The sequence below is a fragment of the Mustela putorius genome, unplaced genomic scaffold (genome assembly GCF_011764305.1).
Source record: "Mustela putorius furo isolate JIRA1106 unplaced genomic scaffold, ASM1176430v1.1 tig00000224_pilon_pilon_pilon, whole genome shotgun sequence".
Taxonomy (NCBI): domain Eukaryota; kingdom Metazoa; phylum Chordata; class Mammalia; order Carnivora; family Mustelidae; genus Mustela; species Mustela putorius.
This window is the reverse complement of record NW_025421321.1, coordinates 36,461,733-36,487,006: the sequence shown is the minus strand read 5'-3', so window position 1 is coordinate 36,487,006 and position 25,274 is coordinate 36,461,733. Positions and strand designations below refer to the sequence as shown.

Genomic DNA, 25,274 nt, shown 5'->3' with positions numbered 1-25,274 from the left:
ATTATATAAACAGCAACACATATAAGAAACTTAAATAGCAGAAGAAACAGTGTAATTTCTTGGTCTTTCCTTGAAGCATTTACCATATGAGACAATTTGTTATGTTTTAGTTACTTTTCTTTGTTCATCTGGACACAAAGTAGTTCTTAGAAAAAGAGAGAGAGGGAGAGACAGAGAGACCGAGGGCACGACTCTGAGCCTCTTAGAAAAGATGCACCCTTATCATGAAAAAATAATTACCACAAAGAATAACACTCTTATGTGAGAAGCATCAACAAGACTGTTTTAAAAACACTACACCTTTTTATAAACTATTCAAAAGATTTGTCAATAAGGAGTTTCTGACCACTCAGAAAACATTATCTCCCCGTCTTTCATACACATAAGCCTCAAGATTATAAAAAATTTGAAAAGGAATAAATGGTTAAAATAGTTGCAAAATGTTTTCTTCACTAGCCTTATCACATCTCTCCCATCGGCTCCCCCCCACACCCCGCCCCAGCCCCCAATAACTTTCTTCCTTATGCTCTTGCGTTTCCCATTACAGCCTGAATTTTCTGGGAATGGTAATTGCCACCAAAGTAGATACAGCCCTACTAAAGGGATAAGTGGGCAATCTATCTTCGAATGTGTTTCAAAAACAAACACTGGGCACCTCGTCAAACGGCAGCTTGGAGGGTTTAAGGAAAATACAGAACTGGGTGAGGAAGTCTTTGCGGGAGTGGGAAGCAGTCCTTCCACTCAGCTGTTTTGTGGCTCCTCAAGTCTCAAGCTGTAGCTAGCTTTGGCTCTTCTTCCCTGCCTTTCCAACCTGGCTCCTGACCCTGCCAGCTCATACTGGGGTGTGGGCCTGCGGGTGCTGCACCGGGGTGACAACAAACAGTCTAGATGCGCCGAGCCATTTTGTAGTGGGTCCAAGTCGGTACACTGATGCAAAGATAGCAATCCTCCTGAGCAAACGGATCCTCTTCTAGCTCCAGGGCTCGGATAGTCCTCTTTTTTGGTTTTTGTTCTTTTGGTGCGCTGCCTGGGTGGCTCTGACACCTTAAGGCCGCTCATCTGCGGCTCCTCCCCCACGAGGTTCCTACTCCTGGAACCAAGTACGCCTTCGCCCACAGCTCGGGCACCTCTCGCACTTCCTCCCTCTCACTGCACCCTCGCATTTCCTCCTCCTCCTCCCGATCCAGCCTTCCTCCCACCTGCCCGCCTCCAGCCACATGACAGGAAGGGCTCCGCCACGCGACGTCACCGACGTCCGCGCCCCCGTCCCTGTCCTCCCCCCGCACCGCACGCAAAGGGCGGCCCACGGTGGGGAGAACGTGGTCGCGCGCTCCGCGATCCCCAACCAGAGCTCGCCAGAGCACCCCGGCGGCCGCCGCGGAGCCCGCGCGCGGGTTCCCGGATGTGCGCCGCTCGCGGAAGCCCCGCCCCCCCGCCGGCTCCGCGCGCGCCCCCGCCCTCCGCCCCGCCGCGCTCCGCTTTCCCCTCCCTCTCCCGCCCTCCCCCTTTTTCGTGCCTTGAGGTTGCGGGTCAGCGCGAGCCACTGCAGTGAGTCCGTTACGGCTCCGGCGCGAGAGCTAGGCTGTACCCCACGAGCCGCCTGGCCCCCTCTCCCCCCTCTCCCCTTCCTCTCTGCCTCTCTGCCTCTCCCCTTTCTCGCTGTCTCTCCTCCCTCTCTCTCTGTCTCCGAATCTCGACCTTAATTTCTCTTCTTCCCCGCTCGCTCCCGCGTGCCCAGTCACCCGGCCGGCGCGGGCCCCGAGGCACCGCCTCCCTTCCCCCAACCTGCACCCCCTCCCCCGCGGGCGTCCCGAGGGCCGCAGCCGCCACAGCCCGGCGCAGCTGGGCCGCCGCCGCCGCTTCCTGCGGGAGCCCTTCTGAGCGCCGACACTCTTCTCCTCCCGCGCGAGCCGCCGACCGCCGAGCAAAATGGTGAGACCTTTGCTTCCCCACTGCACCATCCCTCCTCCGCCCGCCGCTTCCAGGGCCGGGGCCGGGGGCGGGGGCGAGCCTCGATACCCCCGGCCGGCTTCCCCCAGTGGAAAATTCGAGAGACCCGGCCCAGCTGGGGCCGCGGAGGGTCGGGGAGAGCCCTCAGCGGTCCGGGTGCGTTGGCGGCCGGCAGCGGGTGGAGGCGGTGGGCCGGCTGCCTGACAGGACCGCGGGGCCCCCGCGCCCGCCCCCGGGCCCCCGCGGGGCGCCCCTCCGCCTCCTCCCTCCGCGCGCGCCGGCCTCGACCCCCTCCTCCCCGGCCTTCCGCCTGGCCCTGGCCCCTCGTCGCCCTGCACTACTTCTTTACGGACCCTCCTGCACGTGGAGCCCCCCCCCCCTTCCACCCCCCAGACTCACTCCTTCAAGTTCGGGCACATTCCAGAATTCTGGGGAAATAATACGTGGTAAATGGCTTTTTATATAAGACCCACTTTCTCTCCAGAGCTGTTCTCTCTCCCACTCCATTTTCCAGCAGTGAGCCTTCGCAGGGATCCTGCCACTTACTTCTCCCCTCTCCTGTTCGTATTTTGGTGCTGTTTGCAGACCTTACGGGGTTCCTTTCGCCGCTGCTTTTTCTCTCTGCACGGGCGAACCGGAAAGGTCCGAGGTGTATAGTCCTGAAAACGCAGTCTCTAACTCGGTCTTTGATACACGGGGATACTTGTTTTCAACGCTTCCTGGCTGTCCACGGCTTTTCGTTTCCTTTGTTACCTTCCTAAGTCTCGCTTGTGGTTGTTTTTGAATCATGGCGATTTAAATTTTGTCTTTCCTTACCCTCGCAGTAATCCCTAGGTAGAATTCATTGCTGTAGTGTTTCAAACCGACGCTAGGGGTGTGTCTCCCGCCTCTGTCACTGTAGCCAAGAAATCAACGACGCCCTTTTAGCCTGTTACCTTACCGGTTCCCTCGCCCCGGGTAGCCGCTGCGGTTTCCTCTCTGCGATCGCGAATTGTATACGGAGTAGGAAAAGTTCGCAGGGCTCTTCCATACGTGTCAGATATTCAGACATGTGATTCGGTTGTTCAGCTTTTTCCAAGAGTCTTCCAACAGTTGTCAGGAGATTTTTTAGACCGATTGTTTGACGTTGGGTAATTTCTTGGATTGTATTTCACCCTGGATGTAGAATTTAAGTGTTTCAAAATAGAGCGGTGGATTAGCAAAGGGAGAAATCCTGTTGACGGCAACTTAAAATCAGTTCGATGGGATTGTGAAGGAACAAAGTGACACTAGAAAATTCAAGTAAGTCAGCTTTTATTTAAAATAAAGGACAAATGATTAAGTGCACTTATCAGTATACTTAAAATCCAGGTTATGAAGAGACTTAATAAATGATTAGTGAGTGATATATGGAGGAAGTTTTTCCCGGCCAACTTGGAAGGCAGCTCAGAGACAGCTTTGGCCCCCAAAGTTAGAAAACTTTTGGTTTTTCCAGAGTACAACAGAAAACAGTTTAGATCAAGGCCATTAATAGTGCAGTCTTTTTGTTGGCATAGTTTTTTTGGAGTTATTAATTGCATTTGAGTGCTTTACTGCCGTTTCCTTATATATATATTTTACTTGAATGTCATGATCTTGAAGATCTTTGACCATAGCAGTGAATGTTTTTACCAGCATTTGTAAACAATAAGTTGTGAGGAATAATGACCCAGCCTTTTGTTGCTTACCTGTTATACATCAGAATGAGCTGGTTTCCAGGTGTTTTTTTTTTTTTTCCCCTGTAGCGTCCCCTCAGGAACCCCCCCACCCCTTTTTTTGACCAACAGATTGAATTTGGGAAATTCTTTTTTAGCTCTTAAATTTACTTTCCTCATACTCAGTGTTTTCTTATCTTAAAAGAATATTCTAAGGTTTATCTTTTGATATTTTTTTCTTCTAGGTCATTATTTCCCTCTTTCCAGTTTTCTTTTCCGTATTTTCTGATTTACTTTTCCTTCTTTCTTCTGCCATTCTCTCAATACCTTTTCAGGACCTAGTTAATTTATTGTGACATTGGCTTCCCAACCTTAGAATTATTTTAGTCTGTTGAATGCAGCACTGGTTTCAAGGTATCAAGACCATACCTACAGGTCAACTCTGCTGTATGGGATATTAATTAACTCACATAATTTGGGCTTTGGAGTGATCTGGTTCATTTTTCTAGTTAATGGAGCCTAGAATTCTGAAAATTTTCACTCCCTTTGGAAAACTTTATTATAACTCTTACTGAGTATCATGACCATATTGACAATTTTGTCAGGGGGTTTTAATTTATGAATTAACTTACAAATATCACTGATTAATTCAAGTAAGGGGTAAGTGAAAAGATTGAATTGAATTTACCAACAGTCCTTTCCGGTAGGTATTTATTTTAGTTGCTATGTTAAACGTAGTTTCTTTTTTTTTTTTTTTCAAAGATTTTATTTATTTATTTGACAGAGAGAAATCACAAGTAGACGGAGAGGCAGGCAGAGAGAGAGAGGGAAGCAGGCTCCCTGCTGAGCAGAGAGCCCGCCCTATACGGGACTCGATCCCAGGACCCTGAGATCATGACCCAAGCCGAAGGTAGCGGCTTAACCCACTGAGCTACCCAGGTGCCCCAGTTACCTGGGAGTCAAGTCTTTCCCTCCCTCCATCTCTTTTTGAATCTTAAACTGCTGAGCATGCAGGTGGCTTGAAGATTTTACATACACAGACACACACTTGAGTACCGAGCTTCTAGGAATATCCACCCACCTCCCAGTTGTCTGATAAAATTGTGTATGTTTACTGAAGTAAATAACTAGATGTCTTCACAATTCTTTTCTCTGGGTAGGCATCTGTTTTAGATAAGAGTACTTCAGAGTTACTGCCATGCAGAAAAAGAATAAAATGATTGAACAGAAGAATGTTTGTTTAGGTCTGTATGATTGAAAAGTCTCCGAGTAATTTTTGGAGGAGTAAATTTTGTAGGGGCGTTATTTTACTTTATTTTCTATTTATTTTAATTAATTAATTTTTAAAGACTTTATGCATTTGAGACAGAGATAGAGAACACAGAGTGAGAGGAAGAAGCAGACTCCCTGCTTAGCAAGGAGACCTATGTAGGGCTCATCCCAGGACCCCGAGATCATGACCTGAGCTGTAGGCAGATGCTTAACTGACTGAGCCACCCAGGCCCCCCTTTTGGAGCATTTCTAGAAACTTAGTTAACTTTTCATGCATCAGAAATAGTTTTCACCATGTACTTAGTATAATTTAAAAATAGAATTTTATTTTGGATGCATATATCAATGTGGTGTGTAAGTAATTGGCTTTAATTTTATAAATGATGTTTTTATGTCTTTGTGTTTTTGAACTTTTTATTAAAATTACTTCCACAATCTGGGGTGCTAGGGTGGCTCAGTTGGTTAGGCATCTGCCTTTGGCTCGGGTCCTTATCCTGGGGTCCTGGGATGGAGCCCTCATTGGGCTCCCTGCTAGGCGGGGAGCCTGCTTCTCCCTCTCCCGCTTGCCCTGCTTGTGCTCTCTTTCTCAAATAAACAAATAATAAAATCTTTAAAATAAAATAATTTCCAATCTGTAAACAGAATTCAAAACATTTATTGCTGTTCGTGATACCTGCAGTTGGAGTTGCATACAATGTATTTTAGTTCAGATTCTGTGACAAAGGCTGTATAGCAACAACAAAGTAAGCAACCTCTGTATTATGACCTGTAGAATTAAAATTCACAGTAATCATGAGAAGAAAATTTCTCTGTTCATTATGTCCCATAGTGGATGAGAAAATTAAAAGGGCATAGATTGTAAGGTAAAGAAGCTGAGGATCAGTCAGCAAAGCAATGTGTGGGACAGATAACTGTGGATAGATCAGGCATCGTTCTAGGTAGTAAGGCAAGCAAAAGTACACGGCAGTATAAGGAGGTCAGCTTGGGCCAGGAGAATTAAGCAAGTCAGAGGGCTTAGAGGCTGGTCAAGCAACAGGAATTCATTCATATCACAAATACTTGTAGCTTTTGTCTGCTGTTCACTGGTTACTGTGCTTGGTTGTTGAAGATATTAAAATGTCTAAGGTAGGTCTTCTATCTTCATTTAAGTTTAGAAAATAATCAAATGCTAGTAGGTATGAAAAAAGTTAGTCCAAGTTACAATATGAGTAATGCACACAAAGCCTAATAGAAATTGAGGAAAGAGCAAGATCAGTTTTATCTGGGATTAGGGAAAGTTTTATGAAGTAGGTGAAAATTAACTTGGGTCTACAAAGGTTGTTAAGATTGCAGAAGGCAGAGTTGGAGGCATCTAGGAAAAGATTCTTTAAATCCTGGAGATAGAGAAAACTTTATTTGGAGCACTGATACTTGGAACAGCATTGTCATCATCTGGGAACTCGTTAGGTCCTACCCAGACCAGCTGAATCCAGAACTCTGGGGATGGAGGCAAGCAGTCTAAACTTTATAACTTTCTGGTAATTCTGTTATATGCTAATTTTTGAGAGCCACTATTTAGAAAATAGCGAGGAATATGTTTATTTAAATCTTAATTGAGTATCTGTTGACATACCTCAAACTGACTGTACAAACATAAGACACATTTGTAATTTCCAAGGAACTTAATTACATGGAGCAAACAAAACAACTATGCATTGTGGCCCTTGCTATTAACAGACTAAACACAGGGTGCTTGAGTACTTGGTGTAGGGGTGGGGTGCCTGGCTGGTTCAGTCAGTGGAGCATGTGACTCTTGATCTTGGGGTTGTGGGTTCAAGCCCCACACTGAGTGTAGAAATTACTTTAAAAAAAGAAAAAAAGAAGTACGTGGCAGAGGAGAGGTTTAATCTGAACTGGGATGAGGATGGGGCAGGGAGATAAATGGCACCCAGAAAGCTGCCTCAAGAGAGAGAGATGGTGTCTGAGCTGAGTCTTTTTATTTTTATTTTTGGAACAAGAACCAAATTTTTTATTCATTTCTTGTGTTTGAAGTATTCCTTGAGGACATCCTTTACCGGGTATCCTTTACCATATCCCTTAACTACCACACAGCTGCAGCCGGCCACTTCATGGGGTTTTCCCTCTCTGTCAGTTTTACAGAGGCCTATCCATTCATCTTGTTTCTTCTGTCATCAAGCTTGATTAGGTTGATTTGGTGTTCAGCACAAAGGGCCTCCACCAACGTGATATACATAGGCTCATCACAGTTGGATGCAAGTATACAAAGATGGGCTTGGTGCTTGTCTAAGTCTTTGGCAGCTTTGCCAGTTCCATGTGCTAGGCCATCGTGGATGAGGGCAGTCTTCAGAACCTCTTGTAAAGCAGTATTAACATCCATTATGCCTTCAGCAGCAATGTCTTCCTTGGCTATGGTGCCGTGGCGGTGGATTAGTGAGTGTAGCCGAATCTTGACTGCACCCAAGCCTCTGGCTCTGCGAAGCTCAGTGGTTGCAGGGAAGGAGCTGAGCTGAGTTTTAAAAGGATGAGTATTGGGGTGCCTGGGTGGCTCAGAGGATAAAGCCTCTGCCTTCTGCTCAGGTCATGATCTCAGGGTCCTGGGATCGGGTCCCACATCAGGCTCTCTGCTCAGCAGGAGGCCTGCTTCCTCCTCTCTCTGCCTGCCTCTCTGCCTACTTGTGATCTCTGTCAAATAAATAAAATCTTAAAAAAAAAAAAAACTTTAAATAAATAAATAAATAAAAGGATGAGTATTTAGCCAATGAGAGAGGTGGTCTAGAGAACTTTATGTTTAAAGCAATAGAGGCATAATATATATAAGCCAGTTCAGTATGGCTGGAGGGTGGAGGGTTAGGGTGGAAAGGAGAAGGAGGGTGGTCAGTTAGATTGAGGCAAGATCATAGAAGAGTTTGCATATCATATGAAGGAGTTAAAGTTTTTTCCTAAACCAGTGGGAAACTATTATTTTTAAGCAGGAGAATGACATTGTCTCCTTTGTCTTATTAGAGAGATCAGCCTGGTGGCCATGGGGATAATAAAATAGGATAAATGAATAAAGGTATGGTGGCCAGTTAAGAAATTGTTACAGTACTAATGTGAGGACTTAAAAGACTATAGGAAGAGTTGAAATGAAGAGGAGAGACCAGGTATGAGACACATTTTGGAAGGTAGAAGAGAGGACTTGGTGACTATTGGATTGTAGGAAGAAAAGGTATATGCAGTGTGTGGCTTCTGACTTCGGTGACTGGACAGATGATTGTGCCATCCATTCAGCAAATATTTATTGAGCACCTAATGGGTAAGATTCAGTTCTACAGCTATAAGAAATGTCCTGTCCTCAAGAAACTTGCAGTTTGCTCGGATGACTGTCGTATTATCTCCAGCATTCTCATCATTTGGTAATTAATACTTGGGATGCTGTATTGCAAGATTCTGTAAGTTCAGTCAGATAGAGCGCTATGAAATATTAATGCTGCTTACTGCATAGATATCGTGGCCTAGGATAGAGGAGACTTGTTAACCTGAAGGTAGGAAGAGGTAATGTATGTTAGAACAGTGATTCTCAGTGTGTGAATCCTGAACTGGCTGCATCAGCATCATCTGGGATTGTTTCAGAAATGCATGTTCTGTGCCTAGGAGGTATTAGAAAAGGAGATATGAGGAAGTAATGTTGATTTCTGTTTTGGACATGTTGAATTTAAAGTAGTTGTGGATTGGAGCACCTGGGTGGCTCAGTTGGTTAAGTGTCTGCCTTTCTGCTCAGGTCATGATCCCAGGGTGCTGGGATGAAGCTGTGTGTGGGGCTCCTTGCTCAGCTGGGAGAGAGTCTGCTTCTCCCTCTTCCTCTCCCTCTGCCCCCCCCCCTCCGCCCGCTCTTTCTCTGTCTCTCTCTCAAAGAAACAAAATCTTAAAAAAAAAAAAGAAAGTAATCGTGGGTCATCTAGGTGGAAATGGTGAACAGGTAATTGGATCTCTGTGTCTGGAGCTCAGAAGAGAAATCTGGATTAGGATTAAAGATTTGAGCATTGTCTGTCCGGGTCTCTTAGTAGCTAAAGCCATGAAACTGGATGAAATCCTATGGAGAAAGAATGTAAAATGAGAAGAGGGTAAACCCTAATGCTGCATTTAAGAGGTAAATCGAGGTTAAGCAATCCCCAAAGGTTGTCTGAGAATAAATTGCCAGAGAGTGTTGGAAAATTAGTAGAGTGATGTCAGATTTGAAGGAGTCAGCAGTGCCTAGATACTACAGAGATCAGGAAAGAGAAGAACTTAAAAGTTCTTGGAGGCATCAGGAGAGTTCTGGTGACCCTGGCAACAGTACAAGAAAACACCATTTTGTACTGGTAACAAGAAAAGCCAGGATGCAGTGAGTTGAGGGATGAATGGGAGGCCAAACATTGAGTATAGATATTCTTTAAAATTTTGACTAAAAGGAGACCAGATAAAAGCTATGGAGTTTAGGTATGAGGAAGAATTTATTCTGGAGTAAAAGGAATAGCCTGGAAAGAGGGAGTGTGGTTGAGTATTCAGAGGGGGAAGATGGAATTATTAATAGTTTGAGGTTACCCAAGAAGGTAGGATGAAATAGAACTCTCCTTAGGCAATTTAAGAGATTTTTTCTTAAATCCGTTAACAAGAGAGGGAAGGAAATAAAAATGAAAACTGTTACAGAGATCATAATCTTTAAGACAGAACTTCACTTAAATCCTAGGTAATAGAAATTAGATTGCAGGGGAAAGTAAACACTGAGAATGCAGAGGCCTTGTCTTTGTTTTTTCATTGTTCTATTACAAATACATGTTATATACTGGATATTAAGGAGTGTTTAAAGAAGGAATATGTGAATGAGTAAGTGGAATAAACTAGTGAGTGTTGATGAGACAGTGGAGGCAATGGGTGTCAGTTCCTTTTCTGAGACATTTATTAAAAAAAGGTTAACCTTACTGCTTTACAGTTGGGGTGAATTCTATTTAGGATAGAATTGTATTCTTCTTTTTTTTTTTTTTTAAAGATTTTATTTATTTATTTGACAGAGAGAGATTACAAGTAGGCAGAGGCAGGCAGAGAGAGAGAGAGGAGGAAGCAGGCTCCCTGCTGAGCAGAGAGCCCAATGCGGAACTTGATCCCAGGACCCTGAGATCATGACCCGAGCTGAAGGCAGCGGCTTAAGCCACTGAGCCACCCAGGTGCCCTAGAATTGTATTCTTTATTTTCAAAGATTTCACTTATATGAGAGAGCGTGAGTGGGAGAGCACAAGCTGGAGAGGAGAGGCAGAGGGGGAAGTAGACTCCCCGCTGAGCAAGGAGCCCAGTGAGGGGCTGGGACCCTGGGATCATGACTGAGCCAAAGGCAGACGCTTAATCAACTGAGCCACCCAGGCACCCAGATTTTGGTATTCTTTAGATTTACGAGAGAAGCCCACTCAAGGGAGCCATAAGAAAGGATAATTAATGGAATGAGTCCTAGAATGAGTACTAGAAGTTACGGAAAGAAGAGGGATAATGGGAAAGAAGGGACATCAAAAGAGAGGGGGAAAATATCAAAGAGTGAGGTGAGTAGGCATGGCAATAGATAGTTTTAATGGAGTTCATGGGAGGTGGCCTAAATTCTCTCAGGAATTCAAGATAGTTTGAGGCAAGATCATCTGAAGTTGAGATTAAAGGCTGAGGCAAATGAGGTGAGATTGAGAGAGAGGAGTATGGAAAAGATTATAATACTGATTTGGGGGAGATTTGATATGCAGTTAATAGGGTATTAAGTAAATGTTATTAAATAATAAGTGGACACAGGAGTGAGCACCAGTGAGTCAGTGACCTAGGGAATGAATGTAAGAAAAAGGAGTATTAAGAAGAAAAGAGGTTAATACTTTGTCAGTGTTTGTTTTAATAACTTCTGACAAAGTTACATAGGTCTAAAAAAACCCATTTTCTGAGTACCTATTTTATATAAGGGGAACATAGAGTTGTGGATTGATAGTCTTAATTTTTTTTTGAAGTTGTAAAGACACTGTTAATACATTTGCTTAAAACTCGGTTTATACCAGAAGGTATAACATGGCAAGTGAGCCTCTTCAGGGCACGCCTTTTTCTTGTATTGATCACTGTTGAGTTTGTTGTGTACTTTAATGAAAGGGAGGGTTTTTTTGGGGGTGGGGTTGTATTCTTCCTTTTTTACTTTTTTTAAAACTTGGGACAGTATATGGATTTATTAATTTCTTTTTAAATTAGTTCTTATTTAAAAGATTATAAAGGTCAACTTTAAAGAGATTTTAACAGTACCATGTTCTAGTTGACTGATTATAGTTAGTTTTATTCCCAGGTTTTTAACTATTTCATTGTAAGCATGACTCAACAATTGAGCATAATTTTTTGATCAGGTAGCAGTTTTGTAATGACTTGAGTTTTAACAAGGTTTTAACTATGACAGTATTCTGCAAAATTAACTCTTCAGAGAAAAAAAAATGAAGTAATTTCTCCATGCAATTTGGGGCTTGAGTTCGTAACTCTGAGATCAAGAACCACAGCTGTACTGACTAAGCCAGCCAGTCCCCCAAGAAAATAATTTATTTCAAAATTTTTTGTACTTACTTTTTCCATTTATGACCTTAGTAAGTGTTAACAAAATGAATAACCATTTCTTAAAAGGAGAAAATTATCTCCAAAGTGTAGTCTATCAGACATCTATTCTATTTCAGGCTTGCCAGATTAAAATTACTTCCACACTTTTATACTTCCAAATAAACCTTTTATTCAACAGCTCACATCTACTCTCCTTTTCTGAATTTTCTCCTTGAACTTCCATACTTTTTTTTTTTTTGAACTGCCATACTTTTTTTGTGGTCATGAGTTGACAGCTAATGCATAGATCTGGCACAGGAATAAATTTTGAAATGAGGTATAACTAATATGTTTCTGGATTTGTCTTTGGTTTTTATAATCTTGTACTATAAAAATTTTTTCGACATTTGGAGATTTCTATAGGAAACCTTTGAAAATTGAGCACTGAAAATTCAACAGTCCGTAGGTTCTTATAGGTTCCTTCCTTAGAGTTTTGTTTTGTCACTTAGAGCCCTTTGTTAGGGGTGTTACAAGGAGGGCCATGTGATAATCTATTGCTATCCCAAAAACATTTCTGTGAGATTGACACTTTGACTTGTTTTGGTAGCATTATTAGCATTATTAAACTTATCTGTAATCTATTGCTATCCCAAAAACATTTCTGTGAGATTGACACTTTGACTTGTTTTGGTAGCATTATTAGCATTATTAAACTTATCTGTACTCTAACCAGCTCTCTTTTGTCCTTTGTAAATAATACATAGTATTAATTTTTGTGTGTGAGAATTAGATAGGCATTTTGAAACCCAAGTACAAGACTGTGAAGCATAGCAACCTACAGAAAAGATCAGATCTTTATTTATCATTGGCCTTAATGGAGCTGTTAGCAGTTTTATTAATCCTTAATCTGCCTAGTTTCAAGGCTGATACATATATATTTTTTATCCTATCTGCCCGAGTGTGATGCCACAAGGAATCTCCTGTTACAGGTGTGCAATAAGCTGGCATCCTGTAATATTATTTACTTGTAAGGCAGTCTTTAATAAAATTTGGAATGTCAGGAAGAACAAGTGCTAATAGGTAATAAGGGAAATCATGATTTTGTATCTATATATAGATATATTTCTATTATATCTATATATAGAGTTTATATCTGTGTTGCAACTGTTTTCCTAACAAATGGAATTTTATGAATTATAAACTAACTCATAATAGTATTTTTCGAATAAATAATGAATTTATGAACAATCAGTACTTAAACTCTGTTGCCTTGTGTGGCTGTCACTATCTTTACCATCATATTTCTTGACTCTTTTATGACTCTTAATGCTCATTTTCTTATTTTCAATATACTACAGTCTAGATTTGTGATGTGCTATTTAGTAGCTACATGTGATTGTTTACGTTTTAATTAAATTAATTAAAATTAAATAAAATTATAAATTCAGTTCTTTAGCCACACTAGCTATATTACAAGCACTTAATGGCTCCTTGTGTCTAATGGTTCCTGCATTCGTGCAGATATAGAACATTTCTGTCTGTACAGAGCAGAAATTTTTATTAGGTAGCACTGGTTTAGAATGATTATGTATCTGCAGTTCCCTGAAGAGTTATTGTGTTGGCACTAATCTTCTAATACCAGCACGGAGTTGGGAGTTGGAAAGATGTGAATTTAGATTCTAGTTCTGTCATTCATTGGCTGTGTGACCTTGAACGAATACCATAAACTCTTGACCTTATTAGTAGTGTAAAATGGGAATAAGAGCACCTCAGATTGTAGTGATAATAGAGAGTATTCAGAAATCCAATTGGTACTCTTTAAATATATTTAGTTCTTCATTCTTCTTACTTGAGTTTTTGATAATGTTGGAACTTGTTGGAAACTCTTGGAATTCTTTCCTTTTTTGGCATCTGTGACATTTTCTGCTAGTTGCTGTTCTACATCTCTGACCATTTTTAATCTTTGTTGGTAGCTTCTCATCTGGGTTTGGTCCAAGGCCCTCTTAAATATTACTTTCCCATTTAAAATCCCTATATATTATAGGATTAACATCACCTTAATGTAGCACATGGACTCTATGGGCTCTACTTGTTGTTTACTTCAGCTTTTTCCATGTTCCTGCTTTTTCTTTATACTCTAGCAACTTGGTCTTGTTAACGTTTCATTCAGTATTGTATGCTAGATTTATTCTGCCATCTGTTTAATCTACCATCAGTCTTTTGCATAGGTTATGTTTGGAATGGTTCAAAGTGCCTCAAGGAAGTAACTGAGCCTCCCACCCCCATGCCAGGTCAGACTGTTCCTCTGTTATGCCAGCTGCCAGCATAGATCCCTCCATATTACAGGAATTTAATAAATATTTGTTGAATGAGTGAATTGAGGGAATGCATATATTCTTTGTTTATTCCCAAAGTTCCATCATTTTCTGTGTACTGATGATTCATACTTTCAGCCTGCATTATTCTTTTCTGCTCCAGTCCATGGATCTGACTGCTTACAGGATACTTATCTAAATGAGGGTGTCTGTCAGTCACCTCAGCTCATCATAACTAAAACCACATTCATTCTTGTCTTCCTATTCATGCTTCCATTATTCCCTAATTTTTCTTCCTAGAAACAGTATCTGTTCATTCACTCATATCTGGAAACCTGGTATGCCATTTTCTCCCCTTTACTGCTATTTACATCTTAAGCAGTCATCAGTTGCATCTTGTACCGGAAGAGTATAACATATGAATACGTGGCCTGACCTGGTGTGGGCGTGGGAGGATAAGTCACTTACTAGAGGGATTTTTTTGAGAAATTCCACCTTGATTCATGTACTACTGATAAAAGAGGAAAATATATTTAAAATGTTCCCAGTGTATTAATGCTTCTTGCTGTTAAGTAGTGGCAGCTGAATCCAAAACACTAGCAGTTAAAAGTGGCAAGCTATTGAAGAATAACAGTATTGTATACTATCCATATAGCCCACATTCTTCCTCTTGACTCAGCGTGAGTGAATTACAAATTCACCTATTTGGAACAGTTTATTGTATAATTCCCTCAGATGTTTTTCCCTTTTTCTTTTGTTTCTTTAACTTAGTTTCAAATACCCCTTTTTTCTGTTACTTTCATCTGTACCTTTAAAAAGTGCCATACTGATTAGTTAGTATATCTTTAACTATACTTAATTAGGATTTTTGTTGGTTTTGTTAGTACTCTGAATGCATAGGCTTTTAGTGTCTGCTTCCAACTCTGTTTTCCTTAAGTCATGTTATTTATGTATTTTTAAAGTAAGCTTTATGCCCAGCGTGGGGCATGAACTTAGGACTCTGAGATCAAGAATCGCATGCTCAACCGACTGAACCATCCAGGTGCCCTAAGCCATGTTACTTTTAATGTGTAGTTTTAAGAGCATGAAGTTTTTTCAGAAAGATAAGTATCATGTTATAGCAAACGGTTTTCCCTTTTAGATCCTCCTGTGCCTCTTGAATCAGCTTCTTTATCCCTATTGCCACTGGCATTGCTAGGGTTTCATTTAGATCTCATGTGGATCATTTCTGTAGCCTACTAAATGCTTTGCTCTTTTTGCCTCCAGTTTCTTCCTTTTTCATTCTGTCTTTCATATTGCCACCAGAGTTTTCCTTCTGAAAAGGAAATCTATGTCACTGCCTTACTTGAAAGTCAGTGCTACATCTTACATTAAAAATTTTAAATTTTAATTAAATTAAATTGCCTGGGTTGCCTGGGTGGCTCAGTCTGTTAGGCATCTGTCTTCAGCTCAGGTCCTGATCTCAGGGTCCTGGGATCGAGCCCCACATTGGGCTCCCTGCTCAGTGGGGAGCCTGCTTCTCCCCTTTCCCTGCTGTTTCCCCTGCTTGTGCTCTCCCTGTCAAATAAATACAATAAAAAAAAAAAGATTTTATTTATTTATTTGAGAGAGAGTGATCACAAGTAGGCAGAGAGGCTGGCAGAGAGAGAGAGAGAGTAAAGCAGGCTCCCTGCTGAGCAGATAGCCCAGTGTGCCGCTCGATCCCAGAGAGCCGAAGGCAGAGAGGCCTAACCCACTGAGCCACCCAGGTGCGCCCAAATAAATACAATCTTAAAAAAAAATATATGAAAACTTTAAAAAATGTAAAGTCTTTTGCTGACACTCATGTTCTGATTCTTATTTCTAGCTATCTTTATGCTATAACCAAGTCAGACTACTTAGTTCTCAAGTGCCTCATCTCTCTCTCTCTCTCTCTTTTTTTTTTTTAAAACTTACTGGGGCTTTGTTTTTTACTTTTTCTTCCATCTGCCCTGTGCTCCTTTGTCTGGCAGACATCAAGATCCTATTCCAGGGGCACTTGGGTAGCTCAGATGGTTGGGCATTTGCCTTTGGCTTAGGTCATGATCTCTGGGTCCTGGTATCGATCCCCTCATCGGGCAGGGGAGCCCACTGCCCCTGCCCCCCCGCTCCCCCCGCCCCCTGCTCATGTTCTCTCTCTGTATCTTTCTGTCTCAAATGAATAAATAAAATCTTAAAAAAAAAAAGATCCTATTCCAGTGGCATTCTGTGAAAACATCTCCAGCTCCCTCCAGCAATTAATGGCTATTTGGAAATAACTTTCATAATAGTACATACCATATTTCATTGTGTGTAATTGCTTACCCTAACCTGTGCACTCCTCTAAAGCAGGGGATGCATTTTTATTCATCTTTGTAAAGCTAGTTACCATTGTAGCATCTCTCAAGGAATATAAATGTAAATGATGGATACATATAAGTAGACAAGCCAGCAAAGGTGCAACTGGGTTAGGTATATTTATCGTCTAGGGCTAGGGAGGTCTGTGGAAGTCCTATGAATAAACAATTAGAAAGCTTAAGTGTATTAGCATAATGGGAAAGCTACTGGAAAGGAAACTGTAGATTCTAAAAGTTACAGGACTTCTTTTATGCTTCAAGATTTTTTAACATATTTGAGTAAATTGTTAGTTGCATTTGAGAATGTTATTTGTTAAGTGGTAAGTAGACTTTTTCATAAATGAAACTCAGAATTGGTAAATAACATTTTTATTAAGCTGATTTATCATAACATTTTTGTACTAGATATATTCTTGAACAGCTGATAAAAAATGAGACTGTTACTCTAAATCTTTGATTTCTTAATTTAGTGAACATTTCTTAATTTAGTGTTTGCCTTCTACACATATCAAACTTAGTGTTGAGTACAAAGGTGAAAGAAAAAAAACTCCCAGGGACTTCACTTCATAGACTGAGTCAGGATATGGAGAAAAAAGTAGTGTATGTGTATGTAATTAAAATTAAAATACAATAGAATATATAAATATATATATACATGTACATACATACATGCTGATAAATGTTTCAATAACGCCATTATAAGGTGCTAGATTTCTTTTGATCACTTTGCTTGCCCAGTTTGAATTTGACATGTAGTAGCTATTCGGACATTTTTATTATTCATTTGGTTCTCGTTACTTACAGATAATGTGAAACAGTTAAGTGCTGAGAGAATAATCATTTTGTTGTTATGTTGAGATATAATATGATGTGGTGGAACATGCAGGGTTAGAGAATTGGAAGATCTGTAATTGAGTTTACTGAATGTATACACACACATGAACAGACACAAATAAATACATGTTTATAAAATGGCCACCAGACTGATTGATTTCAGAGTTCTTGTGGGTATTGAGTAAGGTAATTACCTAAGATGCTTGATAGAATGCAAAATGCCGTTTAAATTTTTATTTTATTTTTATTTTTTATTTTAAATATTTTATTCTATTAGAGAGTGAGAAAATGAGTAGGAGGACCCCAATGCGGGCTCCATCCCAGGACTCTGGGATCATGACCCAACCCAAAGGCAGATGCTTAATGGTGCCCCCTATTCTACATTGTTTTAGACAGAGAGTGCAGGAGAGTGGTGGAGGGGGAGAAGGAGAGAGAGAATTTGTAAGCAGTCTCCTCGCCCAGTGCAATACCCAACAGGGGGCCTGAGATCATGAGATCATGACCTGAGCTGAAACCAAGAGTTGGATGCTTAAGCAACTGAGCCACCCAGGGGCTGCCCTGTTTAAATTTTTAAAGATCAATGTACTAAAAACCAGTATGTTGTTTTTTGGGCAGATTTGGGTTTCATAATCCTTTCATTCTGATTTCTGTGTAACTCTCTGTCCTGTGTTACTCTCTGTCCAGTAATATACTCATTAACAATGTAGAAAATGTATCTGAGTGGTGGGCTTTGAGTAACAGAATACCTACCCAACTAAATGTGGCCTAAATAACGAGGAATGTATCATTTCACAAAATGAGAAGCCTAGAATCAGAGTTACAGTGTGGTTCACAGTTCATCCAGTTTCATCAGGGACATAGGTCCAGTTTACATTAAAGCTTCACTGTCCAAAGAGGGCCACTACAATTTCAGACACCAACACCTGCCTGAAGAAAAGGGGGAGCACTTCCTCAAGTGTCTCTTTTTATTAGATTGCAAGTCTCATTATAGGGTTTTTCTTTTTCTTTTCTTTCTTTTTTTTTTTTTTTTAAAGATTTTATTTACTTATTTGACAGACAGAGATCACAAGTAAGCAGAGAGAGAGAGAGAGAGAGAGAGAGAGGAGGAAGCAGGCTCTCCGCTGAGCAAAGAGCCCGGTGCAGGGCTCGATCCCAGGACCCTAGGATCATGACCTGAGCTGAAGGCAGAGGCTTTAAAAACCACTGAGCCACCCAGGCGCCCCTAGAGGTTTTTTTTTCATAAGGTCCATTGTCTTTTCCATGTTTCTTGCGTACCAGAAAAAGACCAAATTTCTAACTCTGGCAGCTAAGTGTATCCTCCCCACCCCCTCTCTGCACAAATCCCACTTTTTTATTGAGAAAGAGTTGACATACATCCCTGTAAGTTTAAGGCATACAGCGAGATTGTTAGATATATATGACTAGTGTTTGCTCTAGTCATCACGTTGTGCATTATATCCCTAATACTTACTTCCTTATTACTGGAAGTTTGTACCTTTTGATCACCTTCCTTCAAGGCAGTTCTTATAAACTGTCCCTAGTTTACCTTCCGTCACCAGAAGCTGGGCCTTATGTAGTAAAAACCATTTCAGTATTTTATTTGGTATTCTGAGAAGTCAGTGATTACTGATGAGATTGTAGGCAGTGAAAATTATATCTGGTTTTTCATGTTATACTGTATTTCCTCCTTCACCATTATGTAGCTATAACCCTGTGTTGTCGGCTTCTTCACAAAAATATTTTCTCTACCTACTTTACCATAACCAAAAGTCTGCTTCCTTTCAAAGGATATCGTTTACCTTACAGTTCTTCAGGTGAAGGAAGGAGTTGGAAAACTATTTCTGTAAAAGGCTAGACAGTAAATATTCTAGACACTATCTACCTGGAAGATTGTTTGGAAGATAAATGAGATAATGTATGTAAAGTCTCTAAAAGAATGCCCCACACCTTAATGTGATTTCTTTTCTTTTTTTTTTTGTATTTGGTAAACTTTCTTTTTTTCCATACATATCTATATTTACAAACTAACTTTTAAAGATCTCTTCCTCAGCTTTTACCTTATAAAAAGTCCATGAGAACTAGACAGAGTATCATTTATTGTACTGCATGTTTAGTTTGAACTAAGGTAGTTCTTGAAATTGAAATTAGTGCACCTGAAATGTCTGAAGGATATTAGGCCTTTATGTAAAGAATTGTCTTAATTTGATGAAAATAATGTAATCGTTGTTAAAAGGCAAACCAGATGAAAAAAGCCAGTAGGTTTTTGTTTGTTTTTGCAAACCTACACTTTCAGAAAGATCTCTGCTTTAATAAAGCTTTTATCATGTGTCTGTTGCTACTTGAGAGGTGTCTTACACCTTTGGGAATGAAATCTTAAATTCTTAAGTCCCTTTCATTAATTGCTTACAGTGGACCAAACACTTTGTTAAGGTATCATTCTTAACTTTTGGGCATACACTCAGTTTCAGTCCTGGAAAATTTTGAGTTGGCATAAAAAGGAAGATTAATTGGCAAATGGACTATGTTTAAAGTTCATATAACAGTTGTTTGGAACATAATACATTTTTTCAAAGACATTACAAAAAGGGATTTACTTTATAAATTATAAAAGCATATTTCAGTGATAATTCAAAAATATTAATAAGTATTTTCTATGTTTCCGTGCACTGGAGAATAACTATATTGGGGAAAAAAATACAACCCACTGAGGGCTCCAGGGTGGTTCTGTTCATCAAGCATCTGCCTTCAGCTCTGGTCACAGTCTTACATCCAGCTCCTTGCTCAGCGGGGGGCCTGCGTTTCCCTCTGCCTCTCCTCCTGCTGTGTTCTCTCTTTCTCCTTCCCTCTTGCTCTCTCTCTTAAATTAAAAATAAAGAATACAACTTACTGAAATTTGTGGAATGTAGGTAAAGCTGTGCTGAGAAGGAAACTTACAGCACTATATGCGCATTTTAGAAAAGATGGGAAAAGTGTAAATCTGAGCTCCCATCTCATGAACCTGAAGAAGAAAAAAAAAAAAGCAAAATCAAGGGGTACCTGGGTGGCTCAGTTGGTTGAGCATCTGCCTTCAGCTCAGGTCATGATCCGAGGTCCTGGGGAATAGCTCCACATTGAGCTCCCTGCTCTGTGGGGAGTCTGCTTCTCCCTCTCCCTCTACCTTTCCCCACCGGCCTGTGTTCTCAATCTCATTTACACTCTCTCTCTCCCAAAAAAAGTAAATAAAATCTTAAACAAAACAAAGCAAAACAAAACAAAACAAAACACCAAGATCTACCCAAATCAAGCAAGAAAGAAATAAAGATAAAAACAGAAATCAGTGGAGTTGAAAACAAAAACAAGAAAATCAATGAAATAAAGAGCTGGTTCTTCGGAAAGATAAATACATTGACAAAACTCTACCAAGACTAGGAGGATTAGAAGAGGAAACAAGTTATCAGTATTAGGAATGATGTGTAGGGTATTACCATGGGCCCTTCAGACATGGAAAAGATAATATGGAGATACGATGAACAACTCATACATAATTTTGACAACTTTGGTATAATGGACCAGTTCCTTGAAAAATACATAGTACCACCCTTCACCCAATATGAATTAAATAATCTGAATAGTCCCCATTCCCTTGATACCACCTCCAAAAAGCAATACAAAAACTATCAATTTACCCGTATCAGTGTAATGCAAAAATTTTAAGAAAATGGTTAAGAAAATAAAGCAGTATGGGAAAAAAATTGAATATCATTAGCAAGTATGTGTCACTGCACAGATACACCATTTGAAACTCAATATTTTTAAACCACTGTATTAACAGCTAAAGAAAAATCACATGATCACATAATTTGATGGAAAATGGCATTTAATAGAATTCAGGACCCATTCATAGTTTCTTTAAAAAATTAATATGTATGGGGAAACTAACTCAGTTGGATAAGGAATATCTATATAAACCTATAGGTAACATTATACTTAATGGCAAAGACTGACTGCTTTTCCTATAGGATCAGTAACAAGGTAAACCTGCTCTCCCCAGTCTTTCAACATAGTGATAAAAGTTCTAGCCACTGGAATAAGGCAAGAAAAAAGTAAAGGCATACAGATTGGAAAGGAAGAAAACTCCCTATTTGTAGATGACATGATTGTCTATATAGAAAATTCTGGGAAATCTACAACAAAAAAATAGAACTAATAAATGAGTTCAGCAAGATTGTAGGATACAAGAGAAACATACAAAAATCATGGTTAATTTTGGGTGGAAAAGACAAATAGGATTGGTTAGGTTAGATACTGTTGAATGGACACATTGTAAACTGTGAGATTGAATAATATGTATCACTATTTCAGGGCCCATCATATGGTGGTAGGGTCTTTATATTTTTATGCAGTAGGGTCTTTAAAATCGTTAACATATTATGTACCCTCAAACATTGGCTAGGTGAAGTTATGGAGTATAATTTTGGCAACATTTATCAGTCTAAAAAATTTGAGGGTTTTATTTTCCTCCTAAAATAATTTGACAAGTATAGATGTTATTGACTTCTGCTGGAAAACTAGTCACTGTTTAACAATGGCATACTGTGTTAATGAACAATTTCTGCCATATGATAGCATCATAGCTAATTTTTATAAAGTATCCACAAGATCCCTGGTGCCAGATTTGTTGCCATAACCAAGGTCATGTTTGATTTGTATTGCTAACAACTCTGCCTCTGAGATTCATTGCCTTTTTTTTTAAAGATTGGGTGGGGGTGGGGGGTGCAGAGGGAGAGGGAGAAGCAGGCTACCTCTGAGCAGGGAGTCCAATGTGGGGCTCTATCCCAGGACCCTGGGATCATGACCTGAGCTGAAGGCAGAGACTTAACCGACTCAGCCACCCAGGTACCCTTGCCTTTCCTTTTCTTATACTGATTGTTGACTGGCCTACAAAAGAACATAATACAAAGTTAAGTATACTCTATTCGGAAACTTTGGTCTCCTGGACCAACAGGATGCTTGAAGGCATTTCTTGACATTGTCTGTGTTCTCTCTCCCGTTCTCCCTCCCTTCCCTAGTAGCATCTTCATTAGTAGTCCAAAAAAAACCCAAAAAACAAAAAAACCCAAAAACAACAAAAAAAATAAACCCGCCACAAACCCAAAACACAGCTGGAAGGACCCCTTGAAATCATCTAATCAACTTCTCTTATTTCCTGCTTGGAGAAATCAGTGTCCAGAGGGAGGGGTACTCGTGAACTCAGCTTGATGCAGAGACTTGGAAGAGTCCTTGAAGTCTACTGATAACCAGGGATTTTTATTTCTTGCTTCTGTCCTTTGATCTTTCCATTTGCTTTCACCCAAATTTACCCATACACAGTTTCACATCTTGTTTTATACTTCTGAAATTAAGGGGTATCTGTCCTGGAGCATTAAGATGGTCAGTGATTTTTACCCTAGAAATTGATTTCCTTATAAAAATTACATTAATTGTGGGTAGTGGGCAAACTTTGTCTTTCAGCAGATGAAAACATTTGTCTAACTTTCAAATCCATATTTTTAGTATTTTTAAAATTTACTGTTTTATGATTATCAATTTTGATACACATTAAATCAGGAAGAATAGAAATATAATTTCTAAAATTTTCTGGAAAGAAATGAAGAAACTATTTTTGGATCTCTTATCTCCTTTTGTTTAGAGTTACTTTTATCTTGAAATGTCTAGATGTGAGAGAATAAAAATAAATTTTATAGATGCATGCTGTAAAGTTTAGACTATTTTCGAAAGGCCTGCTGTCAGATTATGTAGACATTTATCTTTAGGAGACTTTAAGAGGTGACAACATTGTCTTATTTGGTTATAGGCTCTTCTTGGGAACTATAAATACTATTTATGTATTAGAGTACTGCTTGCTTATTTCAAGTGTACGGAGAGCCAGATGCTTAATAGATTCTCACTATGAAAAGTGAGCATTAAGGAAAGCAGAAATCAAAAGTTCTTTAATAATTGAATTTTTAAAAGAATTTATTGAAACTCTTAATATGTCCTTAATCTTAACCATGTTATATAATACATTGATGCTTAACATGCAACTTAAACCAAGTTCCTTAAGGCTGTCTGGATTTTTACATGCACCTCTAAAATACTTCCTTACATAAGTTAAGGACAGTGTTAAATCTGGCAAGGAGTATCAAAAGATAATAAAACAATACTGCCTTCATGGAATTAGAGATCTGAGAAGAGGACTAAGTAAAGGATGAAAGAATTATAAGGATCGAGTTTACTATAAGTTTCTGGTTTCTCATGATATTGTAAAATTAATCTGAAAAATACATAATTTGCTACCTTGAAATGAGTGTGTAAGTTATAAAAACAAAAATCCATATACTTTGTGAATAATAGTATGACAGGAAATTTACTATTTTAAAGACAGTGATGAGGTATTTCTAATAAAGGAAGGAGGAATTTAAATCTATTAAGTTACGAAGCAATTCCATTATACTTGAGACTCCTACTGAATTTTTAAAAACAAGCTTAAGGGGCACCTGGGTGGCTCAGTTGAGTGTCCAACTCTTGGTTTTGGCTCAGGCCGTGATCTCATGGGCTGTAAGATGGAGCCCTGTGTGGGGCTCCACACTCAATGGGGAATCTGCTTGAGATTCTCTACCCTCCACCTGATCATCATGCACACACTTTCTCTCACTTAAATAAATGGGGGAGAAAAAAAACAGCTTTATTGCGGTATAACTTACATATAATAAAGTTAACCAATTTTAAGTGTACAGTTAACATGTCTTGACAGATGTATAGTTTTGTAAGCACCACAACAATCAAGATGTGTAGAACATTTCTTTCACCCTAAAATGTTACCTGCTACCCCTTTTCACTGACCCTCTTAACCCCTGGCAACCCTTTATCTTTTGGTAACTGTACTATTTATAAATGGGATCATGCAGCATGTAACCTTTTGTACCTGGTTTCTTTCACTTACTGCTTTTGAGATTCACTTATTTATTTTTTTAAAAAATTATTTATTTATTTATTTGACAGAGACACAATGACAGAGGGAACACAAGCAGGGGGAGTGGGAGAGGGAGAAGCAAGCTTCCTGCTGAGCAGGGCCTGATGTGGGGGGGGTGGGGGGGAGGGGGGGCGGTGGTGGTGCTCAGCCCAGGACCCTGGGATCAGATCTGAGCTGAAGGCAGACCCTTAACAGGCGCCTCAAGATTCATTTATGTTGTTGTGTGTGTAAATTGTCTTTTCCTTTTCCTGAGTAGTACTCCATTGTCTGGATATGCCACAGTTTATCCATTTGACAATTGATGGACATTTAGATTGCTTCTTATTTGGGCTGTTAACAGAGCTTCTGTGGACATGTGTATAAATCTTTGCGTGGACATGTTTTCATTTCTGAATGTTACATGAAACTTACTATTCAGAATCCGTCAAACTCTTCCAAAATGGCTGTGTCATTTGGGGTTTCCACCAGCAATATATAAAAATTTCATTTGTTCCTATCTTCACCAACATATGTTATGTTGACATTTTTATTTTTAGCCTCATATACTGTATGTCTGGGTGTTAATTACTGTTGCTGTGTTACAAATTACCTTAAAACAGGTGGCTTAAAACAGCACCTAGTTGTTATTTCATAGTTCTTAAGTCAAAGTTCAAATGGGGTCTCTCTTCAGGGAATCAGAAGGCTGAAATCCAGGTGTTGACCTGTCTGAAGGTTTTGGGGAAGAATCTGTTTCCAGGCTCATTTAGGTTGTTGGCAGAATTCAGTTTCTTGCTGTTGTAGGATTGAGATCTCGGTTTCCTTGTTCACTTGTCAGCTGGAGACTACACTCAGCCTTTAGAAGCCGCATGCACTCAATGGCATGTGGTGCACTCCCTGGTCTTGAATTCCCATGGTTTGAATCTCTTACTTCCCCTCTTTCTTCTAAAAAAGCTCTTGAGATTAGAACAGGTCCACCCTAATAATGTTATCCTAAGGTCAACTGGTGTGGAATCTAAATTACATGTACAAAATCCCTTTGAGCCAGTACCTAGATTATTATTTGAATAACTGGGAAAAGATGTTTGTTTACCTAGGGTTGGGAATATCAGAGGGGACTATCTTAGAATTCTGCCTAGCACATAACCATTTGTTCTACATTTTCCGCAACATTTGGTATGCCAGTTTAAAAATTTTAAGCATATATATATATATATATATATATATACTAGTTGCAAGTATTGTATCTAATTGTAGTTTTAATTTGCATTTCACTAATGTCTAATGACATGAAACATCTTTTCATCTTGCTTATTTGCTGTGTCTGTATTTTTTATTTTTTTTAAGGTTTATT

At 39.8% G+C, this 25,274-nt stretch overlaps 1 protein-coding gene and 1 pseudogene across 1 annotated transcript in view; one reads left to right on the top strand and one right to left on the bottom strand.

Annotated features, from left to right (window-relative positions):
* Nucleotides 1–1,473: 1,473 nt before the first annotated feature.
* Nucleotides 1,474–25,274, top strand: part of DNAAF10 (dynein axonemal assembly factor 10) — a 99,561-nt gene continuing 75,760 nt past the window's right edge. Inside the window, 1 exon segment of the mRNA XM_045077920.1 lies at nt 1,474–1,932. Coding sequence (XP_044933855.1) covers nt 1,930–1,932 — 3 coding nt within the window. The 5' untranslated portion in view covers nt 1,474–1,929.
* LOC123391381 lies at nt 6,908–7,299 on the bottom strand (annotated as a pseudogene).